Source organism: Phoca vitulina, unplaced genomic scaffold (assembly GCF_004348235.1).
Source record: "Phoca vitulina isolate PV1807 unplaced genomic scaffold, GSC_HSeal_1.0 scaffold29, whole genome shotgun sequence".
Taxonomy (NCBI): domain Eukaryota; kingdom Metazoa; phylum Chordata; class Mammalia; order Carnivora; family Phocidae; genus Phoca; species Phoca vitulina.
The window spans coordinates 15,236,346-15,251,179 of record NW_022589732.1 but is presented as its reverse complement, the minus strand read 5'-3'; the positions used below and the strand labels follow the sequence as shown (position 1 = coordinate 15,251,179).

General features: G+C 41.5%; 2 protein-coding genes across 6 annotated transcripts in view; one reads left to right on the top strand and one right to left on the bottom strand.

Annotated features, from left to right (window-relative positions):
• The window catches only part of KAT6B (lysine acetyltransferase 6B), a 180,886-nt gene that overhangs the window by 130,268 nt on the left and 35,784 nt on the right, over positions 1 to 14,834 (bottom strand). The window lies entirely within an intron of this gene.
• LOC116644317 (protein Largen-like) lies at positions 838 to 4,127 on the top strand. Its single transcript, XM_032423827.1, has one exon. It carries the CDS (start codon positions 1,156 to 1,158, stop codon positions 2,221 to 2,223), a length of 1,068 nt encoding a protein of 355 aa, XP_032279718.1. The 5' UTR covers positions 838 to 1,155; the 3' UTR covers positions 2,224 to 4,127.

Below are 14,834 nucleotides of genomic sequence, written 5' to 3'. Positions count from 1 at the left end.
TATTATTTATTTCTCATTGTAAATTATTAAAATATTATTTAATAGTTTAGTCATTAGTTTGTATAATTTTTAATTAAGTTACTCTCATATTATTAAATTATTATTTTTTCAGTCTTTGTAAGCCTAGTGAAGGTAGCCCCATCCTCAAGAGATGACACACTTACCAAAGAGAATAGGACAGGACTAAGATGACAATCATCCTGGGTTTCCTACAGACTGTCCAGGTTATGGCACTGAAAGTCCTACATCCCAGGAAATCTCTCAGTCCTAGGCAAACCAGGACACCCGTCACTCCCAATAAGATCCAGAAGTTGGTAACTATACCAAGATAATATTGCCCTAAGAAGAGTAGATACTATGTAGACTGATATAAACCCACTCCCACCACCTTCTCCTTTGCATTCTAACCAAAAAGACTGGAAAGCTAAATTCTTGACCTCCCTGACTACCTGCAGCTAAGGGATGGCCATGTGACTCAGCTCAGGATAATGAAATAAGAAGCCCCTGGTGGGAAGGGGACTGCCTTATTTCCTGAGTAAGGAAAAGCCTCACCAGGAGAAAGCTTTTGCTGTTACCCTTGGCCCATTCCCTCTGTTCCCTGCTGGAACAAAGAAGTGATGCCTAAACACAAAGAAGTTACTTTGTGAGAAGAGTGCCTGGGTGGCTCAGTTGGTTAAGCATCTGCCTTCGGCTCAGGTCATATGATCCCAGGGACCTGGGATCCAGTCCTGGTCAGGCTTCCTGCTCAGCAGGGAGTCTGCTTTGCCCTCTGCCCCTCCCCCTGCTCATGCTCCCTTTCCCCTTCTCTGTCTCTCTCACTCAACTAAATAAAATCTTAAAAAAAAAAAAAAAAAGAATTTACTTTGTGAGAAGGAGATGAGCATGAGAAAAACCTCTATGCTCAAGATGTTGAAGCAGAGACATGCAAAGGCCCTGAGTCTGGACGGCACTGTTGCAGCCTCGGAGTTCCTCCCCAAGACTGCTGCAAGAGACAAAGGACTCGGGCGGGAGGAGGCGCAGGCGCGCTGCTCGCCCCGTCTGCAGCCCCGCGCCGAGCGCAGTGTCTGGGGGAGTTGGCAGCATCACGGTGCGGCCGCCTAGCCGAGCGCCGAGCGCAGAGCGCAGCGACCCGCCGCTGCCCAGGGAGCGTCTAAGATGTGGGGAGGATCGGGGCGGCAGCGGCCACAGCAGCGCCAGGGACAGGGGCGCGCAGCAGCCTCCACTCACCTGCCTATGCTAACCTGCCTCCCCTGCCCCCAGAGAATGTCAGCCAAGTCCAAGGGGACCCCCTCCTCGTCCTCTCCAGCCGAGGGACCGCCGGCAGCCTCCAAAACCAAGGTGAAGGAACAGATCAAGATCATCGTGGAGGATCTAGAATTAGTCCTGGGCGACCTGAAGGACGTGGCCGAGGAACTTGAGGTGGTTGACCAGATTGATACCCTGACCTCCGACCTGCAGCTGGAGGATGAGATGACCGAGAGCTCCGAAACAGACACCCTGAATAGTAGCTCCAGCGGCACAACGGCCTCCAGCACCGAGAAGATCAAAGTGCAGGCCCACGCATCCCTCATCAAGCCCCCAGCACACCCGTTTGCTATCCTCACCGTCCTGAGAAAGCCAAACCCTCCGCTGCCTCCCCCGCGGGTGACCCCTGTGAAGTGTGAAGACCCCCGGAGAGGGGCGCCGACGGTCAATCCCGTGAAGACGAATGGCACCCTCCTGCGAAATGGAGGCTTCCCCGGGGCACCCAACAAAATTCCAAATGGAGACGTCTGCTGCATACCCGCTGGTACCTTGGACAAGGCTCCCAGGCGGCCTCTGAAGCACAGACCTGAAAAAGACAGGTGCCCCCAGGCAGGGCCTCGGGAACGAGTTCGGTTTAATGAAAAAGTGCAGTACCATGGCTACTGTCCCGACTGTGACACCCGGTATAACATAAATAACAGGGAGGTCCATTTACACAGTGAACCTGTCCACCCACCGGAAAAGCTTCCTCAGGCAGACCCCCCTCCACTCCCTCCCTCCTTTTCCACTGGAAAACGGGGGGGGGGGGGGGGGCTGGGAATAAGCCACAGTCAGAGTTTCCCCCCTCTCAGACCTGCAACTGTGCCTCCTCCCACTGTACCAAAACCACAGAAGACAATCTTGAGGAAATCAACCACAACAGTGCAATGTATGCCATTTCCAAAACCTTTTTGTTTTTTTTTAATTTCTATATTATAAACATAAAATAATAAGTAATGAGCACTTTCTACTCAAGCAATGAAAAGCCCAAATATATTTTAAAAAGAAAAAAAAGAGACAACTCCCATGTGTTCAATCTCCACTGAAGCTCCCCATTATCTGAGGTGAACATATCCCTAACTTATATTAATTGTGAGACTTCTTAAGAGTCAGCAGGCCACTACTGGCTTAAAGGTACTCATAGTAAACAAAAGAGTAAACTGTTCTTTTTTTTTTTTTTCGGCAGGTATGTATATTTTACCAAGGAAAACAAGGCGGGGGTTGGGGAGGCTCAGGGATGAATAAGGCTTGGGTCAGACAGGGGTAGGGGTGTTTGCTGGGTATACATCTGGGTAATTTTTTAAAAGCTGAAAGGTGAATAGTTTGTTTTCCATGGTCAGGAAACAGGTGTGAATCACAAAACGGCCTCTTCAAAATGTCAGGTAGCTTTCTTGGAGATATTCCGGTTTGAACCAACAAATGCTTTTCTTTTGAAGCTTCGATAGATACTAATCTTTCCACTTTGCAGATGAGAAGACTGTGACTTCAAGATAAAGTAAAAGGCCCAAAGTTACAGAGTTCAAAGGTGGAGGAGCCAGTATCCAAATCTAGCATCAGCCCAAAGACTTCCCCTGCCTCTGGCCCAGGGATGCGGTGCATGGACCAGAAAGCCCTGAAAGGTGCATCACTCAGTCTAAATGAGGAGAGGGCATGTGGAGGCTACACAGTGGCACATAAAACTTCATCATGATTTCTTAAAAAAAAAAAAAAAGCTTTTTAGAAAAGTTTGATTGTACTGTAAAGAGGCTTTACTCTTAAAGACTTAAAGATCTGTATGTATTAGATAAATGAGGTATCATGTGGTTAGAAGTAAAATTTCTGTTAAGATATTTACTGACACAGAGGGCTAGCTGGTGTCTAGTTAGCTCAGTTAGAATGTGGCAGGTACGCCAACAACGTGGGTTTGGTCCCTGAAACAGGCCGAGAGAGTAGCAATTTTCATATTTAATAAAAATTAATTTTTAAAAAAGATACTTACCAATACAATTATTACTTAAAGGGAACAAAATGAGAAGTAAAACGAACAGGCCCCCTTCCTCGACTACTCCTTGAATGTCAGTATTCCCAGAGACCGGTTCTCTCCTCCGCAACCATCATCCCTCACGGACTCCTGGCTCTCATCCCACACAATTTAGATTAGAAACGTCTCTGCATTTTGATCCATCCTCTCAACCCACGCAGATACTGCTCTACAGCGGTTCTCCCTTACCTCACTTAGCATCTCAATCCCCTGTCCCACAATCGACGTTTCACGCTTCTACCTGTTTTGTACCTAAAACATAAATCTTTCCTCCTCTTCTTAAAAGCCCACTTACAGAATAAGGTCCAATTTTTTTTTTCCTGGACACAACTCTACCATCTTCACACCTTCATCTCCCACACACTTCCCTGAGCCATACACTGTTCCGCCGTCCGCTACTTACCATTGCTCATACATGCAATCTGGATCACACCTCCAAAACTCTGGGCTTGCTGTTCCCTCTGCCTAGAATGCCCTCCCACTTTTGGGCTATCTGGTGCACTCTGATACTAACTTGCAACCTAAAAGTTCCTCCCTCTGCAAAGCCTTCCCCCACAAAACAAAATTCTCCTCCTTTGTGCTCTCAAGGTAATTCGTTCACTACAAACTCAGGCACTCAGTACACATTAGCATTAGCTGTATGGTTCGTTACTGATGCACCCATCCTACTAGACCCCAGCTGAACACCCTACTATACCCATATTGGTACTCAGTGAATAAATATGGAATATCAGATGAAATACTGACTGTAAGTGAACCCCATGAATCCTTTTAAGGGAAAGAGTTCTCTTACTCATTTCTATATTCCTAACACGAGCGAATCTGAGACGCCCAATAAATGTTTGCTAAACTTATTATCAAAACCCCTTACGGGGCGCCCAGGTGGCTCAGTCGTTAAGCGTCTGCCTTTGGCTCAGGTCATGATCCCAGAGTCCTGGGATCGAGCCCCGCATCGGGCTCCCTGCTCTCCGGGAAGCCTGCTTCTCCCTCTCCCACTACCCCTGCTTGTGTTCCCTCTCTCGCTGTCTCTCTCTGTCAAATAAATAAATAAATAAAATCTTTAAAAAAAAAAAAAAAACTCTTACAAAAATGTCTCCATTGGGGCACCTGGCTAGTTCAGTCTGTAGGGCATGAGACTCTTATTCTCAGGGTCATGAGTTCAAACACCATGTTGTGCGTGGAGCCTAATTAAAATTAAATGAATGAGTAAATAAATAAAACAAACACACCTCCATTGAGTAATGATTTACTGTCACCCCTTTCTGTGAACTGAGAAATAGCATCATTCAAGGAAACCTCAATATGTGTATTTCTGACTTGTTTGAAATTTTTATATAAACAGCACACATTATTTTTACAATCAGGTATTTCCCTTTCGGGGAAGAGAAGAGAGAAGAGTACGAAGAAAGACTGTCAATGGTGTTACTCATTGTTGACTATATAGGATTAGAATCCAAGATAAATTGCCTTTAAATTCAGAAAAATTGGGGGGAAAATTCTCTCTTCTCAAACTTCTATGCTTCCCTGTCTGAGGATGAAAATCTTAAAAACCACATCACTCTCTTTTCTCCTTAGCTTCTAGGATATTTAGAACTAAATTATTCATTCTAGACACAGGGTTTATCTGTTCCTTCAGCTTATTTTTGATGCTTTGAAAAACAGATTAGTATACTAAATATATTTTAATAACCTTAGGGACCTAAAATCATTTTGGGATGCAGGCAAAGTATAACCATCATGTAATGGCTGAAATTAAGCAGAGCCACTTAATGCAGCTTGATCAAAACTGCACTAAAGCCTTGAAAAAAATTATTTATCTCTGAAATCTTGGCAAAATCATCCCCCCTTTTCTAGATTATTTCAATGCATTTTAACTAGCTCTTTCATTTTAATTGGGATCTTTAAACCATTACATATTTAGGCATCATTTAAAATCTTCCTTTATACAGCATTAGACTGCCCATACTGACACACAAAGCCTTAGCTCTACATTATTCTGTTCCCAGAAACCCTTGTGGTTGGCTTAATTTTGCCTTGGAATAAAAGGTCTACTTAAATTGAGAAATAATTCTGTATGATAACTACAAAAGCAGTAACTCCTCAAAATAAAATTCTGTCTTGGTACTTAAGAGATGCCACAAAATAGTACTACAAAAAACAATAAGAAGTGAGCTTTTAAAAAAAAAAACAAGTCTTTGGGGCGCCTGGGTGGCTCAGTCGTTGAGCGTCTGCCTTCGGCTCAGGTCATGATCCCAGCGTCCTGGGATCGAGCCCCACATCGGGCTCCCTGCTCGGCGGCGAGCCTGCTTCTCCCTCTTCCACTCCCTCTGCTTGTGTTCCCTCTCTCGCTGTGTCTCTCTCTGTCAGATAAATAAATAAAATTTTTTAAAAAAAAATAAAAAATAAATAAATAAAAATAAAAAAAAAAAACAAGTCTTCGTGTGAAAAAAAGTAATGCCAGTCACAAAGAAGGAACACTTATATAGATCTTCCACATTCCCTACCTAACAGAGCAGACACTCTCCTAAGAAGTTGAAGCTTATTTTCCTACTGCCATAGCAGAAACATGGGAGATACATTTACATTTTCAGAGCAATGTTGACATGAAGTTGCAAGTGTAAATATTTGTTCCCTTTTGGTTTATAAATTTCACGATGATAAAATTCTGTGTATAGAGCCACTAATTAAAAAGGAATCTATTTGCCTAGTAGGATGCTTGAGGTTGTATGTTTATTCGAGATGAATAAAATGGTACACACGAGTAAGGAACGGGAATTAGAATTTTGAACTTTATTGGTTTTAACAAGTTCCTCCTGGGAAGGAAAAGAGAGTTCATTTGTCAATTATAAAGAAGCTGCCTCAGATGATAATTTGTGTGAAGAATCATCTCCCCCTGACCTTGAAAGTAACAAAGGATGATATGTGATGAAGAAACAGCAAATTAAATCTTTTAGAAAAAGGAGACCATTTTCTATTACTTTGTTTTTAGGGTCACTTACTATCACCATTTAATGGCAATCTAGTAACAAGGTCCCCTCATTGTTTAAGATTGCTTTAATATGCTACTCAGGGAACCAGCTAAACAAAATTATTATCACATAACACATTCAGATGAATAGCTAGCACTACTACTATCTTTCTCCTCTACTAATCTGGAATCTAGACCTTAGGCCTGAATTGATTTCTTATAATAAGAACCACTGCCACAAACAACTCACAGTGACTGAATTCTTACTATGTGCCAAGGACCGTTTGAAGCACTCTCTGTGTATTAACTAATCTACAGCTCTGTGATATGAGTACTATTATCACCAATTTATTAAATAAAACATTTTAAAATTAAAAACACATGTATCTTACACAGAGGAGTGAATTCTCAAGGTAAGTAGGTCCAGAGCTCAAAAGTAGGGAGTCAACTCTACATAAATTGATATTAAGCGCCTCCCCACCCCAAACACCTTCTCTAGGCTCCCACATGAGGTTCCTCCTTTGTCACTGGTGCTCCTTTCTCTTACCTGTCCTGGGAATCTGGCTCAGGCCTCTGCTCTTCCGATCTACACTTTCACCCAGGTAAGCTTGGTTAAGCTCATCAGCCCCATTCTAGCTATACATTCATGGGTTTCAAATTTGTAGTTCTAGTTCACACCTCTACTCAAGATCCCGGCTATCAAACGGACCACACTGAGTCTCTATATGGATGTCCAAGAGGACTCTCAACTTCATGGCCAGATACAGAACTACAGATTATTTTCTCTCAAATCACATTTCTCTATCAGCCTCCAGCCCTCCCTACCAGTAAACAGCACCATTACCAACCCAGATTCATCCTTAAGTCCTTCCCTCTGTATCCTACATCCAATCCATTATTAAGTCCTGTTGGCTTTATCTCCAAAAAATATCTCAAATCTGACCTCCTCTCCCTCCACTCTCCCCGGATCCCCACAGTACAGTTTCAAGGGCCATGTTTCTGTCCTTCTAACACCCTGTGGCTTAATTCCAACTCACGGCTTTTGACCTGGGCTGGGGCTCCTGCTTGAGACACTCTTCCCTGAGGCAAAGCAGTATCTTCAGTTTCACTCAGGTCTGAGCTCAAGTGTCACCTTCCCAGACCAGTCCTACCGAATCCTCAGAGCACCTATCGCTTAATACAGCTTAAGGAATATTATGGTTTTACTCGGTGACATACTTAAATGTAAGCTCCTTGAGGGTCATGTCCGTCCTGCTCGTATCTACTGCTGAGAACGATGTCTGGCACACAGCAAGCACTCAGTACTTGTTGACCTTAACACTGACAGTAAAGGATGACTACAAAGTCAACTAAGAAAACACTGACTTATAGCCCATCAATCATTAAAGAAATAAACAACACAAGACGGCCAACAGTAGCCACCCAAGTGAGTTTGTCTTTTGCTTTCTTATTCCCATGGGAACTGTAAGACCTCTGTTTACAATAATCCTCTGCATGGCTTTCCAACTTTAGACTGTAACTCAAAGTAAAAAATACATTTTATCTGATGACCTAGTATATACACATATACGTATTTAACTAAAGTTCCATGAGACCTTACTTATCCTTTCTTACACGGGACATGCTGTTTATCCAGTTAGTTTGTTTGTTTGATGATAAAGTAGCCATTCACTACATTGATTTCACAACCACCTAATGGGAAAGAATTCAGTTTGAAGAGCACTAATCCCATGCTTGTATTTGGGTTTTCTGGGTAAAGAAAATAAATTATCTTTAAAAAAAAGTAAATTTTCTGCCTCTATCTGCTGACTTCAAATGAGTCACTTCTCCTCCCTGAGCCTCTGCTCACCTGTGAAATAAATCCCTGTGTTAACTACCCATAGAGGGGCTGACTGGAGTAAAACAGACTGGGGGGTGAAAGCTACTGAAATTCAGTTCATAACCATCAGGGAGCCCCCAGGGGCAACCTCTATGTCCCCCTCTTCTCGTTGGCCACCACATCCAATCCACCAGCAAGCTCTGTCAGTTCCATCTCCAAAACACACTTCCCACCTGTCCTCCTCTCTCCCTCTCCACTGACACCCCAGTGCATGCTGCCATCATCCCAACAGCCTCCTTGCTGGCCGGCCTGCCTGCCTAGCTCGCCTGCATAACTTCTCCCACACACAGCAGCCTCGGTGACCTTTAAAGTTTTATTTTGAAAAACTTTCAACCCTACAGAAAAGTTGCAAGAATGTAACGTTACAATAAACACACATATGCCCTTAACGATTTGCCATCTTTGATTCCTCCTGTTTTATCCTGAACCATTTGAGAATAAACTGCAGAGATCATGACCCTTCACCCCTCTTAAGAATAAGGACATTCTCTTCACAACCACAATGGATTATCAAATTCAAGAAATTTAACACTGATATAATACTGTCATCTAATATTTGGTGCATAGTCAAATGCTGCCATTTGTCCTAATACTGTCCTTTAAAGCAACTTTCTTTTCCCAATCCAGAAACACACATTTGTCATGTGTCTCAGTGATGTTAAAAACACAAACCGAATTGTATTGTTCCCCAGCTTTAAACTCTCTGCTTTAGCCACATCAGATGCCTTTTTCTTCCTCAAACACAAGTATTGAAGCCTTCTCTCCCTGAGCTCGTCAGCTCTTCCCACAGCTGACCCCTTCTCATCCTTTCATCTCTCCTTGGGAACTTTCCAGAGCATGAGGTCTACAGCCTCACTCCTTGGTATTTTTTCTCTCTCCCTTGACTCATGATTTCCGTCTGTCACTTAACACAGTCTGTAATTACCTTGTTGGTTTTATTTGCTTATTGTCACCTGTCCCAGTAGAATATAAATTCCATGGGGACGCCTGGGTGGCTCAGTCGGTTAAGCGTCTGCCTTCGGCTCAGGTCATGATCCCAGGGTCCTGGGATCGAGTCCCGCATCGGGCTCCCTGCTCCGCGGGGAGCCTGCTTCTCCCTCTGCCTCTGTCTCTCTCTCTGTCTCTCATGAATAAATAAATAAAATCTTTAAAAAAAAAAAAAAAAGAATATAAATTCCATGAAAGCAGGGGTGTCTCTGAGAACAGAGACAGAGACAGAGTGCTTGGCTCAGAGTATGCACTCAATAAATAGAGGTAAGAATTAATAAACTGCTAAAAAAGAGAAGTGGCCATATGTCAATGACATCCCTGGGTAAGACTGCACACTGACAGATACAGTCAGCAAGACCCCTTCTCTTCCACAGGAAAGACAGTACAGTATGTAGTCACAACTGGGAAGCATTCAACATTAACACCCACCCTAAGATGAGCACTGTGAAGGTTACCACAATGAGTAAGACCAAGATGGTTTAGCATTCCAGAACAAGGAGGTTCACAGTGCTGGAAAGATACACATGCTCAGCTTGAAAGAAAAGCCCACAGTGGTATAAAAAAACGGACTAGCTCTGCGGTCAGAAGATGGGGTTTTGACTCCTACCTGTGCGACCGTAACTCTCTGGGCCCCAATTTCCTCATATGTTTAGTGAGGACAATGTCCATTCCGTAGTTCATCTGAGAGGTGAGGGTGCTACAAGAGAGTGAGTAGCAGGCCCTTTCAACCTAAAATGAAAATTGGCTCCTGAACAGAAGTGAGGAGGAAGTAAATTATCCCTTATTAAAAGTAACCTAAACACCAGGGTGCCTGGGTGGCTCAGTTGGTTAAGCATCCGACTCTTGATTTCACTCAGGTCATGATCTGAGGGTTGTGAGATGGAGCCCTACACTGGGCTCCACCTACCTAACATTCTCTCTCTTCCTCTGCCCCTCCCCACCCCTCACCCTGCTCACAGGTGCTCTTGCTTCCTTAAAAAAAAAAAAAAAAGGCAACCTAAACACCTATCATAATGAGCACTGGGTAATATACAAAATTGTTGGAATCACTATACTGTACACTTGAAACAGATGTTAACACTGTATGTTAAATACACTGGAATTATAATAAAAAACTAAAAATACACACACACACACACACAAACCCAGTAAGTGAAATGTCCAGGACTGTGTCTGGCACGTCTAGGTACTCAGTAGTTCCCTTCTCCCTCCTATTCAGCCCTATTTGGACCCAGAGCAGAGAGCAGCTCCAAATATACAAGTAGACAATAACACACCCTAAAGACAAAAGCTGCTTCTGGGGCTCCCAACTTTGCAACATTTCAGCAGAGGCTCCATGACCATTTGTGAGGACTGTGCAGAAGCAATTCAAGCAGGGGTTCAGCTACGTGGCCCATAAGGTCTCTTTCAACTCTTGAGATTCTATAATGTTTTTAAAAATTGAATCAAGCATGTTCCTGTGGTAGGCAACGTGGATGATAAAAGTAAGCTTAAGACATAGTCTCTATCTGCCGAAAAAGCATTTGACAAAGTACAACATCCACTCGTGATAAAAACCGTCAACAAAGTAGGTTTAGAGGGAACATACCTCAACATAATTAAGGCCATATATGAAAAACCCACAACTAACATCATCCTTAATGGGGAAAAACTGAGAGCTTTACCCCTAAGGTCAGGAACAAGACAAAGATGTCCACTGTCAAACCATTTATTCAATACCATACTTGAAGTCCTAGCCCCAGCAATCAGACAACAAAAGAAATAAAGGCACTGAAATCACTAAGAAGAAGTAAAACTTTCACTATTTGCAGATGACCTGATACTATATACAGAAAACCTGAAAGACCACCAAAATACTGCTAGAGCTGATAAACAAATTCAGTAAAGTCACAGGATACAAAATTAATCTACAGAAATCTGTTGCATTTCTATACACCAATAATGAAGCAGCAAGACAAATTAAGAAAACAAATCCATTTACAAGTGCACCAAAAATAGTTAAGATACTTAGGGACAAACCTAACCAAAAAGGTGAAAGACCTATACTCTGAAAACTATAAAACATTGATGAAAGAAATAGAAGACGACACAAAGAAATGGAAAGACATTCCATGCTCATAGATTGGAAGAAGAAATATTGTTAAAATGTTCATACTACCCAAAGCAATCTATAGATATAATGTGATCCCTATCAAAATACCAACAGCATTTTTCACAGAATCCTAAAATTTGCATGGAACACAAAAGACCCTGAATAGCAAAAGCAATCTTGAAAAAGAAAAGCAAAGCTGGAGGCATCTCAATTCCAGACTTCAAGTTATATTACAAAGCTGTAGTAATCAAAACAGTACAGTACTGGCATAAAAACAAACACATAAATCAATGGAACAGAATAGAAAACCCAGAAATAAACTCACAATTATATGGCCAATTAATCTTCAATAAAGCAGGAAAGAATATCCAATGGGAAAAGACAGGCTCTTTAACACATGGTGTTGGGAAAACTGGATAGCTACAAGCAAAAGAACGAAAGTGGAGCACTTTCTTATACCATTGACAAAAATAAGTTCAAAATGATTAAAGAGCTAAATATGAGACCTAAAACCATAAAAATCCTAGAAGAGAGTACAGGCAGTACCTTCTCTAACATCAGCCCTAGCAACTTTTTTCTAGATAGGTATCCTGAGGCAAGGGAAACAAAAGCAAAAATAAAATATTGAGACTTCATCAAAATAAAAAGCTTCTGCACAGCAAAGGAAACAATCAACAACTAAAGGAAACTTACTGAATGGGAGAAGATACTTGCAAATGACATATCTGACGAAGTGTTAGCATCCAAAATATATAAAGAATATATATATAGTATTTGCTACGCGGATCATGGCATGGGGCAGTACAAAGGAGAGAGGACGGACTGTGGAAAACTCCACGGGGGCAGGAGGAGAAGGATGAGCTTACAGAAGAAATAAGCAGACCTTGGCAGCAGAGGGTACACGGTACAAAGCCTGCAGAATTAAAGTGAGGGGTGATTGAAATTAACTCCTGTTTCCATTTGTTCTCCAAAGATTCAAACGCTGATCTTCCACCCCCTCAATTCAAAACTATTCTTTTAAATGTCAAATATTAAATATGACTTTGTTTTAATTTGACTCTTCCTCTTTTTTTTCCATCTGCAGATATGTACACATTATCCCAGTAAGATTTTTATAATTCCAGGCAGTTAGCTTTCTTACACACCTGAAGTATCTGATTTATTTTAGACCTTCCGAATCACTATATACCCCACAGGGTTACGTGTAACACAGTCTCTTCCTTCAACCAAATTCTAGTCTCAAATAGTGACAAATCCTAATGTCTTTTATACTACAAACATTTGCAATTGTTTAATTTGTTTCATTAGCTCATAAAAGTGTTTCGTGGGAAAGAAATGGCAATTAAAATAATCTCTTTTAATAGATAATTTAAGTTCAAACAAGCAAAATGAAAATGAAGAGATCAAATGGATCTATTTGAAACTACCTGGTATCTGATAGGGAGATCCGCTGGTCATCATTAAATAGATTCTTGCTGCTGCTCATCCTCCAAGTGAGAAGCTTTCAACTGTGATATGCAAACCAAGGTCTACCATTCCAATAACCTGCCCTTAGGACTTTCAATTTAGGTCTCACATTTAAAATGTCTCTATAGTACCTCTAACACAGGATCAGGAAACATATGACACATGTCTCCTGATCATCCTAAACATACTCTCCATAAACCCTCCAAGTTTGGTGAAAATCTGTCCAACAGTTTCTGGACAGATTGTGTGTTTCTGTGCTGGAGTTAAGAGACAAACGGAAACCTAATTTTGGCTAGTAAATAATGTAACTACTTGCACTCATTCAACAAAGGTGAGCAAAGAGATCAGGTCTCTGTGTTTGTGGAGCTTTTCCATCTGGAGGGGACGACTGAAGTTAAAAAGTAACGAGACAAATAAGTACATAATTATAGACAATAAAAAGGGCTAATAAGAAAAAGTATAGGGCACTTCCTTGGAATTACTAAAGAGACTTCATTTAGATGGGAGGTTCAAAAGATTAGGAAAAGCCTTTTTAAAGAATGACATTTAAAATGGAAAATACTGGCGCACCTGGCTGGCTCAGTCGGAAGAGCATGTGACTCGATCTCGGGGTCGTGAGTTCGAGCCCCATGTTGGGTACAGAGATTACTTAAATAAATAAACTCTAGAAATAAAATAAAATGGAAAATATTTATGAAATAAAAGTTTTTTCAAAAGCAGAAGACAGTTGCAGATATGCTCTGATTATAGTTATGGAAAAGGACATGCACATAGACAAATCTGGAAGAGAAAACCAAAAACAAAATAGTTGTGTTAGGGTGCTAAGATTATGGACAGTGTTCACACTTCAAAAAAGTTTTTTAATACAACTTGTTATATTATTTTTACCATAATTGTGACAAGCATCGACACAGAATCTGAAACCCTAAAAGAGAACTTTCAGTTTGCCTTTAAGCTTGACCAAAAAACTAGCTCAGTAACAACATTGATCTTCATTAAAACGACAGTAGGGCAGGGGCGCCTGGGTGGTTCAGTCAGTTGAGCATCCTAATTTCAGCTCAATGGGGAGTCTGTTTGAGATTCTCTCTCTCCCTCTGCCCACCCCCCACCACCTCTCTCTCTCTCTCTCTCTCAAATACATATATAAATCTTTAAAACAACAACAGCAGGGCAGAACAGAATATGAGCCTTGAAGGCTAAGAACCTTGGACTCCAATACGGCCAAGGCTCTAATTAGCTGTGTGATACTGGACAAGTTACTTACCCTCCCCTGGGAGGCTGTTTTGTCATCTCTGAGATGGAGCTAATAAGACCTGCCTCATAAAGTTATTGAGGATAGAACGAAAGAACATAGAGAGCTCAGTCCAGTGCCCAGCACAGAATATGTGCTTACTAAATGTTGATAGGCATTATGATCATCACTCGCGTATCAATCCAAATGAGAAAGTGGGCTCTGAATCAAAAGTCTCCTAGGCCCAACAGATGAGCAAACCAGAGAAATCAGATGGCTCCTCACCAATCACTATTAAATGATTTCTCTCTGACAGTAAGTAAATCAATGAGTGGCTGCATTCATTTTCTCTGAGGACACCTACACTGTATCCTGAGTAAAACCAAAAAGATCAGTCCAAGAAAAAATTTTCCTAAAGGAGAAATGAGCCACAAAATTTCAGCAATTTACTAAAAACAATTAAGGACGCCTTTATTAAAAATGAAGCCTCCTGGGGCAGCTGACTGGTTGAGTCAGTAGAACATGCAACTCTTGATCTTGGGGTCATGAGTTTGAGCCCCACATTTACTCTAAAAAGAAAGAAAAGAAGAAGCCTCCTGAAACAGTTTCCAGCAATTGAGGTAGAATCCATATAAAAATACCATAATTTACACAGCTGGAATTTGCCAAGAAATGACATCATTAAGGCATGCTTTAGTTTCTAGACTATTTGTGAAAATAAACTTAAAAAACAACAATTCCATCAGTCTATCATTCTATCATGCATCTTCAAACACAGACTCTGCCATTAAATTAGAATGCTTCTAACATCAAATATTAGGGTATTTTCTTCAACTTAAAACATCAGGTAAAAAAATTCTGAAGCATTCAGCCAAACACAAAAAACATTAATCATTTAGTTAA